We start from the raw sequence: 19,639 nt of genomic DNA on the forward strand, positions 1-19,639 counted from the left end.
TGAGGGCTGAGCAAGTTGGAATATGCATTCTTGAGGGCAAAACTTGTTCACTGGATTAGTTTTGTTTATAACATGACTATAAAGGATCAGTTTTATGTGTAGTGTGGCTTTTTCACCAATGAATCCATAATATATATGGAACTGTGTTTGGCTTTGGTTGTCAACGAGAATGATACCAGTATTGCATTACCTCCACACTGCTTTCACCTATAGTTCACCAGATTAATAGCATAACTAAGTGGAATACCTTTGTATCTTGTTGCACATTCAGAATACCAGTTCCCCACCATTTAGAAGCATTTATCTACACAATAGACAAACATCTTAAACTAAAGAAAAATACATTATCAATTGTATGTTATCAAACAAAAGGGAGTAATTTTCTCTCAAGTTGATTTATCAATCTGCAACAACATAATAATCAAACAGGCAACTAACCATTGTCTGAGGCAAGTGAGCCTTTACTGCCTCGCCAAGCTCCTGGGTGACTGAAGATGTCGAGGCTAGAGCCTGAAAATGGTGTACTTGGCTGCCGGTGCCCCATATCCTTCTGATGGTTGCGTAATGGTGGAGAGGCTCCATAGCTGTAGAAAAACAGAAGTGTCAGCTCAGAATTTTTTATCCTTAAAATATTTGCTTCCTCGTGAGAATTTGGACTTTCTAAATTGGTTTGACCCTTGTCTTCATTGCACTTTAGAAATGGTAATAGAGAGTGTTAAAGAAAAAGTATTCTGTATTTTAAGAGGTGGCAGTATGAACTGAAACAAGACAAAAATGTCAGTGCACATGGGCTCCAAAATTCACATCTTAAGAGCTGTGATCACTTTTTCATCTTTACTGCTGCAAAACCCGTGTCTTGGACTGCAAACCCTTTGCTGTTTTGGTCCATAGTACCATCTCTCAAAACTTAGAATACTTTTTTTTAACACCCTGTGTAATGACAAAAATGAATTTAACTTAATGCTGTTACATATTGCTTGGAGAAATCGTTTCAGTTCTTGGCTAATGGTTGTTTGATTGATAATCTGCCATTTCACCAGCACAAATGGTTGACAGTTTTGGAGAATTATCATCCATTGCCAGCCAGCAGCCAGTCCTGTGCTAATGTGCTACAGCACACTGCAAATGCCACAGTAAAATTATACCATTTCTCTTTGAATGCATGCTTGTATGCAAATAAACTGGACGAAAACATGCTTTGTAGCGCTCTCTCTGTGATAACTAGAAACCCATACCAAATGCTGAAATGGTCAACCATGATACGATAACTCAGAGAATGGCTGTTTTTGACAGCGGATGCTCAGATGCAATGTCATCCTTGCCGGCACAAAGGATTACGTTGCTCCCAGCACCAGGTCAGTATTTTTCTTTGAAAATGTGTAAAGTATTGTGCAAGCAAATGGCAAATCCTGTAGACGACCTCCTAAAGAGGCCATTTTCCAGGAGATCATTGAAGAAGAAACACACAGTTCAACAGTTATGTAGACCTACTCCAAATTTAAATATAACAGGGAGAGGGCATGTGATGGGGCTCACCAATTTGGCTCAAACTACATGAGCAGAAGTGGGTATATGCCCCCTTCAAGTTCCAAAAATATTTCACCTGAATGGGCCATTGGAAAGGGTAAAATGCTCTAAAGAGTTATGAGTAGAGTACAGGGGATTTTTTTAGCAATACTTGACATGTCAGTATTGTAGCTCAGTGGTCAAGAGCACTGACTGACAATTTGTCAGATTGGTTCACTATGACCATCTTTCTTTTCATGCGTTGCAGTGTTAAAATATTAATCATAAAATTTAAATATATTTAAAGAGTTCAGTTCATATATGTAAAATTAATATGTTCTATTTCATTACAATTACTATCCTTGGAAGTCAGAAGTTAATAGGTGGTGGTGAAAAAAGTGAGTATACAAGGAAATTTAATAAAATGGATTTTTGGATGTGATATTTGCCAGGCACATTTTTGCTTTCCCTTTTTGTTATTCAGGAACAATGATGCATGTGATACAGGCACAGAGAAGGATCTAGGACATATTAATCCATTAATAAAAATACATAGCAGAAATCATAAACATGTTAACAACAGACATGGTCTTAGTGCATTAGGTAAAGCTAATACTGCAACAATATTAAGTCATGCCTAACACTAATAAAATTGTGCATGAACTGCCACTGTCCATTTCTCATGGTGGATTTAAGCTGGGCACATGGGCAAAGATTATTCCATGTGTTGTGACACTGATTCTTGATAATAAGTACACTTTTTTCCTTTAGTTCTTTTTCAAATTTTGTACATTCTCTGAAATAGCATAGTTGTGGTAGGTGCTCATATATTTCAAAAACTTAACTAAGCTTTCCCCCTCTTACAATAGATTCATTTTTAAAGGTGATATTTTCAGTGTGCTGGTTTTACAAAATATATGACTAACTGAAAATAATACTACAGTTCATCAAGTGAAATTTTTAGTGAGCTGATCTGCATATTTAGATTAGTTAACATATACCATTAGAAAGACTGGCATTCAAACTTTTTGGTAATATATTTCAAATTCTGTGAAACTAATTAATTTATAAGATAATAAATACTTACTTTAAGAAAGAGTTATGTTTTCTGTCGCAGATTTGACATCTGCGCTTGTTAAAGTTTGACCTTCGCCATTATACTTCTTTTGACTTGATTTTCATGCACACGATGACATACTCCACTTATTGATTAAAACAGTAATTTAGAACTTCGGATAATTTACCATAATTTTAAATATGACACTTGCACTCATAAATAGCATATTCCCAGTAAACTTTTCTGCATTCCTACAGCCACATAAATTTCGTAAACCACATTACTGCCTTAGAACATCGTCCACATGGATTAGCAGACTTTAACCTAGCCATTTTTCAAATGATTATGTTGTTTGGGAAATAATTCGTTCATGTGCGAGTCTTTAAATAGCTGGGTGCCAACCAAAAACCCCCGTCAGTATTTGCTTGTGAACATTCTAACACCTATGTCAAGTTTGCACCTCAGTACCACACAAGAACAACTATGTCATTTCATATCTAATGAGTCATGGGCACATTAGCAACTGCATGAAACATGTGTGCAAAATATCTGTCCAGTCTGAGTATGCCACCAGAAATAATTCAAATAACAGCTATGTATCAAGTATTCGTAGCATCTATGTGACACTGCCATGAATCTGCAAAAAATGTGTGTCTGATTGTGTACATGAAACTTTATTAAAAACATTATCTTGTGCACTGTTCTTATCACCATGCATCTACTGTGCCATGCTGTTATTGTGTTCACTGATATTGTGCCACTTCACTGAGACTGTGTTATGAAGTTTATGTTTAGAGATAGAAGTCTGGAGATCTCTACCTGTATAAGATGTGAATATGAAACTGTATCTTGTCATTACAGTGTTAAGTGTGGAAAGAGCCATTTAACTATAAAAATTTTGTTATGTACATCATTTACACAATCACAAAAGAAACATTTTTTGGCTATTTCAATTAGATTTCTAGCTATAATACATTTAGGAATTGACATAAAATACCAGTTGGGGACTTTTCTAACAGGGCATGCCTTGCCATTTGCTATGTGCTGTTCTTCTCCATAGGGCACAAATCCAGGAGGCACTTGGCATGAGGCTTTCATCTTATTGTTGAAGTTTTTGTTAAGATTGTAGCTCCCAGCGATTCCACAGAACTGACTGCTCTTCCACAGATAAATTTTGAGTGTTGATGAGTTTTATACAATCTTCTGCAACATTCAAGATGAGCTTACTTTTGGTCAGTTTCTCTGTCTGTTTAGGCCTACAGTTCTGCTTATATTCTGTGCTCCTGATGTTAATATATTGTCCAGTAATTTTAAAACAGCCTTTACTGTATGATCATGCTCTGTCAGTTTGTCTTTGTCTGTAATGAGACACTCATTAATTTCTTTTTGCTGAGTTATACAAATGCCAGTAACCCTCACCCGACCCCTGATTCCTTAAAGAATCAAACACTGAATGAGTACAGTCTAAGTAACTTGCACTCTACTTAAAAACTAATTTTTCACATATCTCACTGTTTGTGTCATATCTCCTGAATGACACACACTGCCCAGTCACATTAATGTGACCGCTTGGAAAAAGCTTCAATAACCACCTTTTGCTATGTGAACCACTGCGAGAAGTTAACAAAAAGAGTCAGTGAGGTTCTGGAAGGTACTGACAGGGATGTGGAGCCATGCCTACTCCAATGTCATTGCCAGCTGTGCTAGGTTTGTCTGTTGAGAATACTTGGTGCGAACAGCTTGATCAAACTGGTCTCACGGATTCTCAATTGGGTTGAAATCTGGGAAGTTTGGTGACCAGGGGAGTAGGGTAAACGCATCCTAGTGGTCTCTGAACCACACACATATGCTGCGAGTTATGTAACATGTTGCATTATCCTGCTGGTAATGCCATTGTGCCAAGGAAATCAAACTGCATGTAGGTGTGGACGTGGTCCGAAAGGATGGATGCGTACCTGTGTTGATCCATTGTGCCTTCCTGAAAGATGAGGTCACCCAACACCCTCCAGCTCGGACTCTTCTGATGATTGTTGCAGGGTGTTTGCTTTCAGACAGTCTTGTAGCCAACAACCATCTGTCCGATGGAGCATAAAACATGATTCATCTCAAAAGGCCATCTGTTGCCACTCGGTGGATGTCCAGGTGCAATGCTGGTGTGCAAGTTGTAGCATTTGTTGCTAACGAACAGCAGTCAGCATGGGTGCCTGAACCACGTTCCTGCTGCAGAGGATCATGCAGAGCAACCTTCACTGAATGGTCATTGAGAAGACACCATCGGTAGCTCCTTTGTTCATCTGGGTGGACTGTTATTCAACAGTTGAAACTCTATTCACCTGTACACATCCCTGCAGTCGTCATTCATCTCTGTCACCTACAGCCTGCTGCGCACCATGGTTGCCTCAGAGCCAATTCTTGTACAGCGCCATTTTTCCATGCTTGGCACAGTTTGGTTAATCTCATCTGTTTTAAAAATGCTTCCACCATTAGCCCACAGAGGGCTGATAGCATTGATCCCCCTTCAATTTACATATCGTGTTTCACAGCCACTGGATCTGTGTGGTGTCTGTTATTTTGAAGGAACTGACACCATGTGTTTAACTAATTGATAAACCTGGCTGGGCAATGGATACACTTTCATCAGTGTGAATGCACAAATACGTCTGACCTCCTGTGGGAATCTGTAAGTAGTGAACATGAGTATAATGGACAGGGACTGAGGTTATGTGGCGCTCGATGGGAGTGTGGATCAGCTGTGAGGCATGCTGAGATAGTTGTGATAACACTGTGTCCTGGATGGCGCAGTGGTTACTGCACCTGCCTAGTGAGCAGGAGATCCCGGATCCGTTGCACATTTTTGCTCATTACTGCTGATTCCGCTTAAAGTCCCTCTGTAGCTTATAGCAGTGATCCCCCTTCAATTTACATACATCTTATAGATGTTTAGCATACAGCCATATTTACAAATTAATTTGTGATGTGAATGTAAATGACTCATTCCAAATCATTACAATTTATTGTGCAAAATGACCCATGAAACATGAAACTAACAAACTAACTAACTAACTAACAGACCACCATGAGCAGTAGGGGACAATTCTATGAGAAAGATTGCCACTTGTGGGGCATTATGTCATATTATCAATCAAATAATCCTTGGCCAAAGAATCTGATAAAGGTGTCTCCAGATAATATGTCAAGAAGTGGCTCCGAAAGTCTCAAAGATTACATATATTGCTGTTACTTACAAAAATTTAGGAGGTGACCGAGAAAGACCATTCCAGTCATGGTGACCAGCTCTCGGCAGGAATATGTGGCCAGGTGTCTGTGACCACACTTCATTGGTAGAACCTTCAGCTTCATCTGTTGGAAGGTCAGAATCCAAGGAGTCCGGTGTTGCACTCCGCGATCTCGTGCCAGTGCTTGAATTCTAGAAAATTATTACTCTGGTAAGAAACATTACACCAAAAATGAATATATCTGAGACAGACTTTCTTTGAGTAGCAAGCACCACCCAATTAAGCCATTTTATCAGAACAAAGCAGGTACTAACCTCGTATGAATTTTGTTTGATGGTGTGCTTCTCGGTATTCTGCCAAGTTGCACAGTTAATGCTTAAAAGTGAAACAACAATTTGGCAGAACAACTGGGAGCACACCATTAACACAGCATGCAGGGGAAAATTGACCAATGACATCAGTTTTGTTGTTTTCTACAAGACAAAATTTGCAGAGGCCCATAAATTTATTTCCGATTATAATTCTATGGTACAGTTATGGATAGCTAGTGCCCAGGTGCACAGTATAGTGGATGATACTGGGAACCTAATCACAAGCATCAAACTCCCTGTGGCATTAATTACCATGCATTAACTCAAATCACATCTAAAACCTATCACTGAGGTTGTTTGTTGGGGTGACATTGCTTACATGTTAAAGATGGAAGGAGAAAAGCTAAGTTAACTACAGGAAGGCCACGGTAACGCCTTCATTAAAACTTCATCATAAACAGTGCCTCACATAGGTATTGACAGTTTTGTCTAGCCCTGAGGAGCTGATATATTGCACATACACTATGTGATCAAAAGTATGTGGACACCCACAAAAACATACGTTTTTCATATTAGGTGCACTGTGCTGCCACCTACTGCCAGGTACTCCACATTAGTGACCTCAGTAGTCATTAGACATCGTGAGAGAGCAGAGCGGAGTGCTCTGCGGAACTCACAGACCTTGAACGTGGTCGAGTGACCGGGTGTCACTTGTGTCATACGTCTATACGCGAGATTTCCACACTCCTAAACATCCCTAGGTCCACTGTTTCTGACGCGGTAGTGAAGTGGAAACGTGAAGGGACACATACAGCACAAAAGCGTACAAGCCGACCACATTTGTTGACTGACAGAGATCGCTGACAGTTGAAGAGGGTTGTAATGTGACAGACATCTACACAGACCACCACATAGGAATTCTAAACTGCATCAGGATCCACTGCAAATACTATGACAGTTATGCGGGAGGAGAGAAAACATGGATTTGATGGTCGAGCAGCTGCTCGTAAGCCACACATCGCACCGGTAAATGCTAAACGACGCCTCTGTTGGTGTAAGGAGCATAAACACTGGATGACTGAACAGTGGAAAAACGTTGTGTGGAGTGACGAATCACAGTACACAAAGTGATGATCCGATGCCTGGGTATGGGTATGGCGAATGCTCAGTAAACATCATCTGCCAGCGTGTGTAGTGGCACCAGTAAAATTTGGAGGTGATGGTGTTATGGTGTGATCATGTTTTTCAGGGAGGGGGCTTTCACTCGTTGTTGTTTTGCGTGGCACTATCACAGAACAGGCCTACACTGATGTTCTAAGCACCTTCTTGGTTCCCACTGTTGAAGAGCAATTTGGGGATGGCGATTGCATTTTCAGCACGGCTTATGGCGGAGTGGTTACACGACAATAACATTCCTGTAATGGACGGGTCTGCCCAGAGTCCTGACCTGAATCCTACAGAACACCTTTGGGATGTTTTGGAATGCTGACTTCGTGTCAGGCCGCACCGACTGACATCAATACCCCTCCTCAGTGCAGCATTCCATGAAGAATGGACTGCCATTACCTAGGAAACCTTCCGGCACCTGATTGAACGTAGGCCTGTGAGAGTGGAAGGTGTCATCAAGGCTAATGGTGGGCCAACACCATACTGAATTCCAGCAACATTACCGATGGAGGGTGCCACAAACTTGTAAGTCATTTTCAGTCATGTGTTCGGATACTTTTGATCACACTTTGAATGATGACATACAATTTCAGCTCTTTTAATGTAATTGCAAGTCCAGATACCAAATCCATCCCCCCTCACCATTTCCAACTTCAAGATAAACCATTTAAATTGTCAAAACTGATGTAACAGAGGTCTTGTCTCCCAGTTTCTTGGGCTAGTGATTCCTATACAGCATTGCATGTTTCCTTTTTGTATTTTGAACAGTTCACAGTGAAGATTTTCCAAGAATAAAGTAAACCATTTAACATGATAAAACTGGTATAGAATTAGACAACAATTAGTTTGTCTGTCAAACTAATCTGACAAAGGGCAAAATTTGTTGGTTCTAAACACATAACGAATCACCACTCAAGGAACTACGATGAGAAATATTATGGAGTTATTTCACACAATTAAGGTGGCACATGCCAATATTTCTTCAGATGCCTTCCATCACTTTGTGCGATCAGTGCCATCTTGTACAACACTATGTCAGTGTCCAAGAAGGAATCTGTATGAATGAGCTGCCCACCCTACTGACTCCGTTGTACAAACACTTAAAAAGTGGCATAACAGAAATATCACCAAAGTTAACATCACTTTCTTTTATGAGAGAGGCGCAAGAACTTCTAACCTTTTCAGCCTATTTTAGTTTTTTGGGAGTTAAACTTCTGGGCATCACTCCTATAAGGCTTTCTGTCATTGTCCATTTTCTCAGTTCTCCATTGTCATTTTCTGGCAATAAGTTGTACAAGGGCAGAGTGCGAAACTCAAAGAAAATGCATTAACATTAATATCAACATATATGTTTTCCAAACGATTATAAGTGCGTGGCAGAAGGAACCAATGTCAGCTACACCCTGCACTATTCTAGTGATCCATGGAACTAGGAAACCAATTACTGATAGTTTCCTTCCATGTAATTTAATCCCCTATTATTTTATTCTCACTATCCCTATGTAATATTTTTGAAGCGTCTATCTCAAAACCATTTCATTTCTATTGATTCAGACATTCCCATCAGCCACTGCACCCTGCGTCTTCTCCGAGCGTATGAATAGTAGTGTTTCACCAGCTGCAGGGACCTTTTTCCATGCTTTGAGCATACAGTGGTGGTCTTCCTGTAGACCTGGTAATCTTTGTGCCTTGTGTTGCATGATTAGCTGCTAGATTTATATTACATAAAAATATCTTAACGCCATTAGAACTTAAATTGCATTCATCACCCCACAAAAGCACTATACAAAAATATTAGTGCGTGCAAACATAAAATATAAGTAGTAGTCATGTTTTGGCCAGTAAATAAAAATATTTCATTAAATCTTATCTCTCTACATATGTAAACTGAAGTCCCCTGTTCGCTTGTATTTGTTACGTACGGGATAGTGTCTGGTGCTACTGTAGAGGTTTTGATACGAAATTGAAATTCAGGGGACCGATATCTTGTCAGTATCAATATCGATATCGACAACTAGGAAGAATCGTTGAGATTCTGGATTCCCACGCTGGATGAACATGAATATATATAAACAGAGTGTGTAGAGTGTGTATCAGCTCCTCAGGGCTAGACAAAACTGTCAATAATGCATCCACTGTTTAAAAGTCCGTAACTGGCGAACTAATTGACGGAATTGTCTCATCTTTGATAATGTAATAGTTCGTAGTTCCGGCAATCGCCACACAAGCGTTGTATTGCGTTGTTTTGTTTTGTGAGATGACAGTTGCCAGATAGCCAGTATTTTATTCTTAGTTGCACCTAGTTACTCGAGTAAACATCGCTGGCCCAAGACTTATATTCGATGAAAGGAATTCAGTTTTGAAGTGGTATTTTTAAGTATGAAAACATTAATGAGGTTCAACGGCAATGGCGAAACGAGTATCAAACAGAGCCACTGACACGTTTAACGATTCGATGCATTCGAGACAAATTTGAAGCCGAAGGCTGTGTCAAAGATGTACACAAACAACGATATGGATGACCTGCAACAGTAACGAGTCCAGCTAACTTCCGTCGTGTGTTACAATAATTCATTCGCTCACCACAGAAGTCTGTGAGACAGTGTGCCCGTGAAACTGGAGTGAGTCGCTCAAGTGTTCGGCGAATTTTGAAGACAGCAAAGTGGAAACGTGCTACATCCGACGATTGGTACACGCAAAGTATGAGGACGACCCAGATCGTAGAATGGTATATTGCGAGTGGTTTACTAACACTGTGCGTAAGGATGTGTGGTGTAATGGGGCAGAGTTAAATCTCAATGGTACAGTAAAGCCGGCCGGAGTGGCCGAGCGGTTCTAGGCGCTACAGTCTGGAACCGCTCGACCGCTACGGTCGCAGGTTCGAATCCTGCCTCGGTCATGGATGTTTGTGTGATTCCTTACGTTAGTTAGGTTTAAGTAGTTCTGAGTTCTAGAGGACTGATGACCTCAGAAGTTAAGTCCCATAATGCTCAGAGCCTTTTTTTTTTTTTTTTTTTTTTTGTACAGTAAATCGCCACAATTGCATCTACTGCGCCGCCGAAAATCCGAACGTCCATGTACACAAAGCCGCAAATTTGCCAGGTGTAAATGTGTGGTGTGGGTTGTCTTACAAGGGTTTGATTGGGCCATTTTTCTTTGACGGCACAGTTACCGGTGAGGTGTACCTTGAGAAGCTTCAGACATCCATTTTACCTGCCATCCGAGATTTGTGTGGAGACGGAAGAGTTTACTTTCAACAAGATGGTGCCCCAGCCCACTACCAAAATCGTGTTAGGGCGTATCTCGACGAAAATCTACCAGGAAGTTGGATAGGCCGTAGGGGTGGAGTATCCACCACCTTCCCCAGACCTAACTCCTTAGGACTTTTACCTGTGGGGAACACTAAAGGGCGTCGTTTATCGACAAAAGCCATGCACACTGGATGAACTTCGAGAATCCTTCGTACATCCATGTGCAAATATCCAACTGAACACGTTGCAGTCAGTAGTTTGTGCTGCAGTTCGGCGGCATCGTTTTTGTGTGGATGTTAATGATGACCATTTCGAACACCTACAGTGATATCTTCAAGTTGCACTTTAAGCTATACTTTTCACCAAAAATGAGACAACTCAGTCAATTGGTTTGCAAGTTATGGACTTTTAAACAGTGGATACGTTTTTTTTACCCCTGTGTATATGAAAAAGTTCATGCGGTGCCTAATGTGCGAATCCTACTACGCCAATTTTTCCTTTTTTTCACTGTATTGTCTGAGCTTCTTGGCCGCGTTTTCGGGCGCGCTTACCTCCACGTCCCGGAAGACGTCTCTGATGTCTGGCTTTCGCGCGCGCCCCCTGGGTTGGCGGGCATTGCGCCTGCGCACTGTCCTGTTTAGAGTGCGCACACGCCTGCGCACAGCCTCGGCGTGGTGGGGGGCGAGCTGCAGCGCCCTCAGCGCCGGGTCCAGCTGGTCGTCGCGCAACTCGCGGCCTTCGCGGAACGCCGCCGCCAGCTGCGAGAGGCCTGCGGCCACCAGCCACTCCGCCTCCTGCTCGCCCTCTGCAATCACAAAACACAGCACGCGTCAATCATAGGCTACTGGAAATCAGTATAAAGGCAAGGTTCATACGAAAGTAACTGTACAATTTCTGAAGCACACATATATCGAATTTATAAAGAAAGCAGGTATTGACAAATGTGAAAATTACCGAACTATCAGTTTAATAAGCCACGGCTGCAAAATACGAACACAAATTCTTTACAGACGAATGGAAAAACTGGTAGAAGCTGACCTCGGGGAAGATAAATTTGGATTCCGTAAAATTACTGGAACACGTGAGGCATATTGACCCTACGACTTATCTTAGAAAATGGATTAAGAAAAGGCAAACCTACGTTTCTAGCATGTGTAGACATAGAGAAAGCTTTTTACAATGTTGACTAGAATACTCTCTTTCAATTCTGAAGGTGGCAAGGATAAAATACAGGGAACGAAAGGCTATTTATAATTTGTACAGAAACCAGAATCGAGGGGCACTAAAGGGAAGCAGTGGTTGGGAAGGGAGTGTGATAGGGTTGTAGCCTATCCCCAATGTTATTCAATCTGTATATTGAGCAAGCAGTAAAGGAAACAAAAGAAAAATTCGGACTAGGAATTAAAATCCATGGAGAAGAAATAAAAACTTTCGAGGTTCGCTGATGACATTGTAATTCTGTCAGAGACAGCAAAGGACCTGGAAGAGCAGCTGAACGGAATGGACAGTGTCTTGAAAGGAGGATATAGAATGAACATCAACAAAAGCAAAACGAGGATAATGGAATGTAGTCGAATTAAATCTTGTTATGCTGAGGGTATTAGATTAGGAAATGCGACGCTTAAAGTAGTAAATAAAGCCTTTGCTATTTGGGGAGCAAAATAACTGATGATGGTCGAAGTAGAGAGGATATAAAATGTAGACTGGCAATGGCAAGAAAGCGTTTCTGAAGAAGAGAAATTTCTTAACATCGAGCATAGTGTAATGTGTTGCGAATACATAGAAAGAAATGTCTTCTATAATTTAGCTACAATATAGCAGGTCAGCAATTGGAAGCAGTTAATTCCATAAATTATCTGGGAGTAGGCATTAGGAGTGATTTAAAATGGAATGACCGTATAAAATTAATCGTCGGTGAAGCAGATGCCAGACTGAGATTCATTGGAAGAATCCTAAGGAAATGCAATCCGAAAAGAAAGGAAGCAAGTTACAGTACACTTGTTCGCCCACTGCTTGAATACTGCTCACCGGTGTGGGATCCAATGGCGAGCAGCGTGCTTCGTTACAGGATCATTTAGTAATCGCGAAAGCGTTGCGGATATGATAGATAGACTCCAGTGGAAGACTCTGCAAGAGAGACGCTCAGTAGCTCGGTACGGACTTTTGTTGAAGTTTCGAGAACATACCTCCACCGGGGAGTCAAGCAGTATATTGCTGCCTCCTACGTACCTCGCGAAGAGACCATGAGGATAAAATGAGAGAGATTAGAGCCCACGCAGAGGCATACCGAAAATCTTTCTGTCCACGAACAATACGAGACAGGAATAGAAGGGAGAACAAATAGAGGTACTCAAAGTACCCTCCGCTACACACCGTCACGTGGCTTGTGGAATATGGATGTAGATGTAGATCGATCTCACCGCCGCAACTAAGACCAAGACTTCCCGCTGAACGCCACAGGATGCCACTCCATGTCCTATTTGACTCTGGCTAGGGCGCCACCCCATGTCCTATTTGACTCTGGCTAGGGCGCCACTCCATTTCCTATTTTGCTCTGGCTCGACATCACGCAAGTTTTTGTGGCAGGCATCAGTAGTGAACGACGCGTGAGAACTCAAGATTCTGAGCCCAGCTTCCAGTGATCTACTCCCTGGTGAGAGCCTCGCTGTAACATCTGTTGGCACATGTCTGTCGAAAAATCTTACAATCTCCTGGTGGTGCAATCCTTCTGGAAGGACCCTTTCCACCCTTCTTGTCACATTGTTGTCTTGAGTCCATCGTGTCATCACTCGCTGTGCATTCATTGCGCTACAGCCAATTGTCTGTGCTATCTGCTGCTTCCATGTCCATCATGCCAATGACTGGACCTTTCTAGAAGTCCGGAAGATGGTGATAAGCTGCAAGTTTACGACATATGGACATGCTCTGCTACGATATCCACCTCAAAAGTTACAGTAGCGTTACACGTATCCAGTACCCGTCATACACACACAGCCTCGTGTAAAGGTTCGAATCCTGCCTCGGGCATGGATGTGTCTGATGTCCTTACGTTAGTTACGTTTAAGTAGTTCTAAGTTCTAGGTGACTGATGACCTCAGATGTTAAGCCCAATAGTGCTAAGAGCCATTTGACACACACACACACACACACACACACACACACACACACACACACACACACATCATTATGCGTATGCAGTAGTGGTTATTTTCTGTACCGAAACAAGCTCGCCCAAGGCTGAAATTTTAATCGACATGTCCCTCAGGCCTGGAGTGCAAGATTGTTAGCGGTAGGTCAAGGTATTCATGCTATCATGCTGTAACAGTTTCAGTTTCCCTTTGTGCGACTATGCTGCGTACATAAGAAAAAAAAAGACAGTGGTGTAGCTGCAGGTAACCACAAATAAGCAAATGGGGTTATTAGCAGTACTGCAGGAACACCGCGTGCGGCCATGCTGGCTGCGGGAAGCGGTGTGATTTGGGAAGGCGAACCGCTGCGGTCGTGGAACCACAGCCCAGCATCTGAAACCGATACAGCCAGCTGCGGTTGAGCGGGCGGCATATCGTGTATCGGCCACTGAACGGCCCGTCACCCGTAAACTGCCGGGCGCGTCGCCGCGCCACCCGAAAGGCCGAGCAGCAAAAGCACACGGCACCAGACATACGACTGACGTTATTACTCTTACGACGCACGGCTTCCGGCCGACAAAGAACGACTTGCCTTGCTGTTCTGTACTTACCGACTGCACGTACGTTGGAGTGAATGGGTCACATTTCCTTCGATTCACAGCAACTACACTACTGGCCATTAAAACTGGTACACCACAAAATGACGTACTACAGACGCGAAATTTAACCGACAGGAAGAAGATGCTGTGATATGCAAATGATTAGGTTTTCAGAGCATTCACACAAGGATGGCGCCGGTGGTGACACCTACAATGTGCTGACATGAGGAAAGTTTCCAACCGATTTCTTATACACAAGCAGCAGTTGATCGGCGTTGCCTGGTGAAACGTTGTTGTGATGCCTCGTGTAAGGAGGAGAAATGCGTACCATCACGTTTCCGACTTTGATAAAGGTCGGATTGTAGCATATCGCGATTGCGGTTTATCGTATCGCGACATTGCTGCTCGCGTAGGTCGAAATCCAATGACTGTTAGCAGGATATGGAATCGGTGGGTTCAGGAGGGTAATACGGAACGCCGTGCTGGATCCCAACGGCCTCGTATCACTAACAGTCGAGATGACAGGCATCTTATCCGCATGGCTGTAACGGATCGTGCAGCCACGTCTCGATCCCTGAATCAACAGATGGGGACGTTTGCGAGACAACAATCATTTTCTCGAACAGTTCGACGACGTTTGCAGCAGCATGGACTATCAGCTCGGAGACCATGGCTGCAGTTACCCTTGACGCTATATCACAGACAGGAGCGCCTGCGATGGTGTACTCAACGACGAACCTGGGTGCACGCATGGCAAAACCTCATTTTTTCCGACGAATCCAGGTTCTGTTTACAGCATCATGATGGTCGCATCCGTGTTTGGTGACATCGCGGTGAATGCACATTGGAATCGTGCATTTGTCATCGCCATACTGGCGTATCACCCTGCGTGATGGTGCCATTGGTTACACGTCTCGGTCACCTCTTGTTCGCATTGACGGCACTTTGAACAGTGGACGTTACATTTCAGATGTGTTACGACCAGTGGCCCTACCCTTCATCAGATCCCTGACAACCCTACATTTCAGCAGGATAATGCACGACCGCATGTTGCAGGTCCTGTACGTGCCTTTCTGGATACAGAAAATGTTCGACTGCTGCCCTGGCCAGCACATTCTCCATATCTCTCACCAATTGAAAACGTCTGGTCAATGGTGGCCGAGCAACTGGTTCGTCACAATACGCCAGTCACTACTCTTGATGAACTGTGACATCGTGTTGAAGTTGCATTGACATCTGTACATGTATACGCCATCGAAGCTCTGTTTGACTCAATGCGCAGGCGTATCAAGGCCGTTATTGCGGCCAGAGGTGATTGTTCTGGGTACTGATTTCTCAGGATGTATGCACCCAAATCGAGTGTAAATGTAATCACATGTCAGTTCTAGTATAATATATTTGTCCAATGAATACCCGTTTATCATCTGCATTTCTTCTTGGTGTAGCAATTTTAATGGCCAGTTGTGTACATTAACAAATGCCGAATTTTCTGTTTTAAGTCCATCGACCGTGTTTAATCGATCATTCATCTCTGCCTGTCTAGTGACGTTAATCTTTTCATAAGTAGGTTACAAGAGGACCAGTTCGATTTCAGGAGAAGCAGGTGCACTCGACACCTGAAAATACACTCTTCTTCTTCCTTCACTTTTCCCGTTTCTCTCCGGGTTCAGTATATGTTATATGGATTTTGTCAGTGTTAGAGACAGTTGGTGGCCGATTACCCTTTCATTCCCCCCCTCCCCTCCTCCCACCGCTCCAGGACGGTATGTGCGTGCCACTGAGCCGGTCCGCTGTCGATATTCAAAGATATTAGGGCCTCGTCTCTTAGTAACGTCTTCGCCGGCGTCCCGATGAGAGTTTAAAGCACTGTACGCACATCGCCTCGTGGCCTCGTCACCTACAGAGAATACAAGAACGACGGGGTCTTGTGTGACAGCGCGCAAGCTGTTAACCGGATGTGGAGTTGCATAAAAAATTCTCAGTTTACTTGCCCTGTCAGTTTTACCCCTGACGAAGATGACGGAGGTAGTCATCGAAAGCTTGGGATTTTATCCAAATTTGACGCGGCAAGCAAACCGAGAACTTTTTATGCATTTATATCATCTGCATGTGAAGCTGAGTTCGAGCTATGTTTGGAGTTTAAACTGGACATTGACAGGAAGGTGCTATACTTGCTGGCCCAGTTAATTCACCGTCCAGATCAAGAGTATGTGTGCGCTTGAATTGGCTGCCTGGTCCGCAGCTCGTGGTCGTGCGGTAGCGTTATCGCTTCGCACGACCGGGCTCCCGGGTTCGATTCCCGGCGGGGTCAGGGATTTTCTCTGCCTCGTGATGAGTGGGTGTTGTGTGATGTCCATAGGTTAGTTAGGTTTAAGTAGTTCTAAGTTCTAGAGGACTGATGACCATAGCTGTTAAGTCCCACAGTGCTCAGAGCCATTTTTTTGAATGAGCTGCCTGTATCATTTAAACGCCAACAGCCGCAACGAGTGCGACTCGTATCATTTGGTAATCATCTGCTAACCTGGTCACCGTATTGCCTGTGGATTTTCGTCGTGGAAAGGGAAGGGCAGAGTAAACCAAATAAATAGTGACCGTTACACTTTAATATAAAAACATTTGTCAGTTTTCCATTCTTCTGTAGTGCCCCCAATCTTCTTTCGTCTTCCTTCCTCAGTGTCCAGGACTCCGCACCATATAGTGCAACGCTCCAGATGTAACATTTGGCAAGTCTTTTCCTCAGATCTTTGTTTAGTGGTCCACAAAGTAATTTCTGTTTCCTCTTGAATCCTTCTTTTGCCATTGCAATTCATTATTACACTTCCCAAGCAATTGAAGTTATTCACTTCGTCTCCCCCTATTTTCATTTGATATTTTCTTCCCTTTCCTCCAATTACCATGCTCTTCGTTTCCTTCTTGTTAATCTTCATTCCATATGCTTTTGATTTTGTATTTAGACCATCTAACATTTGTTCCATCTCTCTTGCACGCTCTGTCATCACAACCATCACTCCACTCTCAGACCCCTTATACAAACTCCTCTCCTTCCATCAAAACTTTGACTAATAATTTCCTCCAGATGTATATTGAACAGTGTTGGTGATAAACAACAACCTTGTCTTACACCTCTTCCCAGTCCAGTTTCTTCACTCACCACACCTCCTATTCTCACTCTTGCTCTCGGGTTCAAATATAAATTTCTAATTAGCCGTCTATCCCTCCAGTCAACTCCATGTTGCCTTAGGGTTTCCATCAGTTTGTCCCATATGGCAGAGTCAAAAGCCTTCTCAAGATCACACAACATACACCTTCCTTTTCTTCTCCATGTACCTCTCCCCTATCACTCTCAAATTTTGTGAAAGGCTCTACACGTTTATTTCTCGGTCGGTGCGCCTGTCTCCTTCCACTACCGAACTGAATGTTCTGTATTGTGGCAGTTTTGAGATAGCCCGCCAGATCTGTATATCTTTGAGTAAATCTTATGTTCCAGTGTGAGAACGCTTTCTAGATGCTTGCGTAGCATGTGTCCGAGGCAAAACGTGGATTCAAATGGTTCAAATGGCTCTGAGCACTATGGGACTTAACTTCTGAGGTCATCAGTCCCCTAGAACTTAGAACTACTTAAACCTAACCAACCTAAGGACATCACACACATCCATGCCCGAGGCAGGATTCGAACCTGCGACCGTAGCAGTCTCGCGGTTCCAGACTGTAGCGCCTAGAACCGCTCAGCCAAAAACGTGGGTACCAGCCCGGTATTCACATAGGTGGACGTGGAAAACCACCTATAAAACACATCAGGGCTGGACAGGTCACTAGCCTCGTAGTTAAACCACGAGGCAAATTTGATCTCGGCCTGCCCCGCCTCCACAGATGCGGGTTTGACGTGTTAGCACCCTCGGCTATCCGGTTAAGTACACTGTAAAATGCACTGTCTGACAAAAAAAAGTGAAGTACCCACAACAGATGGTCGGATAAATGATAATTAGTTGAAACCCTCAGCTGCCAGCAGGTGTTGTTGATATACCTGGATGGGGACAGCTGAAACTGTGTGCCCCGACTGGGACTCGAACCCGGGATCTCTTGCTTAATAGAAGACGCTCTATCCACTTTTTTTTTTAACTCATTTTGTTCGCTTTCGTTCGTTGCATCTGATTGGGGCGGACGTCGTAATACATTCGTTGAAGTTCGTTGTTGATCGATTAACTCAGTTTTTTTTTATTACAGAGGGCAGCTAACCCTCTGACCGAACACGCTGAGCTACCGTGCCAGCATCCATCTGAGATACCTAGGACACAGTTGAATAGCGCCACTGCAGGGACTTTTCCCTTGCACGCTTCCCGTGAGACCCACATTCCCGACTGTCCACAATCTACGTACGTAATGTAACTAACAGATATTTGCCCATCCACTCATTACTCGCGCACACTAAGGTGACAATTTCCGTAAGAGTTCGGGCAACCTGTGCGCATTCGCACAGAGGAAGGTCAATGGCTGGGTATCTGTTCTTTCGAGAACAGTTACTATCTTCATATAGATGGTCGGATGTCCATGTAACATCGTATATGTACACTCACACTTACGCACCATCGGCGGGTATGTAAATGGTTAGAGTTGCAGTTCTCTGTGACCGGAAAACGGCCACCAGAGCGCATTAGTAATGTTCTTGTAAACTGTTGTTATCAGGCATACTAAGGATAAACATATAAGTAGTGGCGTAACCGGGAAACAAAAACTGATGATGAATGGCGTCGCATTGTTTTCCATGATGAATTGCGGTTATATACTACACCAGATCACTATCGTATACGGTGGCGACCTAGGGAGAGGTCCAATTCTTTCAATGATATGGAGAGGCACAGCGATGATACTGCTGGACTCATGGTGTAGGTAGCCATCATCCATATTTCAGGTCACGGCTGGTAGATAAGCCATCGGCACACGGGCCGTGCATTCGAACGTTGAACATGCTGAGTTTCTGACGTCATAGCGTCGAAAAAGCACACTGGGGAGACTTTCCGAACGTACAGAGCAATATCTTAACGTGACAGATACTCTGAACGTGCGTTTGAACGTTGACCAATGAGATGGAAGAACGCCACCTACGTCACACGCACGCCATCTCTCTTCAGTACAGACTCACGAGACGCCATATTGGCTTTCAATTGAATCCCATATGTCTATGTGGCGTATGTAAGCATCAAAAAATTGGCGGTCTCTCGGAAACTCGTTGTTAATTGTGTGATTTATTGTAACAAAATGACGGGAAACGCCATATTGGCGGTTAAAGGATCGTGTATTATGAACTTATGCCGTTTCAAGGCAACGCCGCACTGAGGATACATGAGAAATGTAATGTTCTTGATACAGTTTGTTATAATTAAGCA

At 43.1% G+C, this 19,639-nt stretch overlaps 1 protein-coding gene across 3 annotated transcripts in view; it reads right to left on the reverse strand.

Annotated features, from left to right (window-relative positions):
• LOC126336621 (rho GTPase-activating protein conundrum) overlaps window positions 1-19,639 on the reverse strand; it is a 210,807-nt gene that overhangs the window by 48,158 nt on the left and 143,010 nt on the right. For all 3 annotated transcript variants that reach the window (XM_050000497.1, XM_050000496.1, XM_050000495.1), the window contains 3 exons: window positions 11,080-11,333; window positions 5,809-5,990; window positions 439-584 (listed from right to left, as the gene is read on the reverse strand). In XM_050000497.1, the coding sequence (XP_049856454.1) occupies window positions 439-584; window positions 5,809-5,990; window positions 11,080-11,333 (582 nt within the window). The remainder of the gene's footprint in view (window positions 1-438; window positions 585-5,808; window positions 5,991-11,079; window positions 11,334-19,639) is intronic.

The sequence above is a fragment of the Schistocerca gregaria genome, chromosome 2 (genome assembly GCF_023897955.1).
Source record: "Schistocerca gregaria isolate iqSchGreg1 chromosome 2, iqSchGreg1.2, whole genome shotgun sequence".
Classification (NCBI taxonomy): Eukaryota; Metazoa; Arthropoda; class Insecta; order Orthoptera; family Acrididae; genus Schistocerca; species Schistocerca gregaria.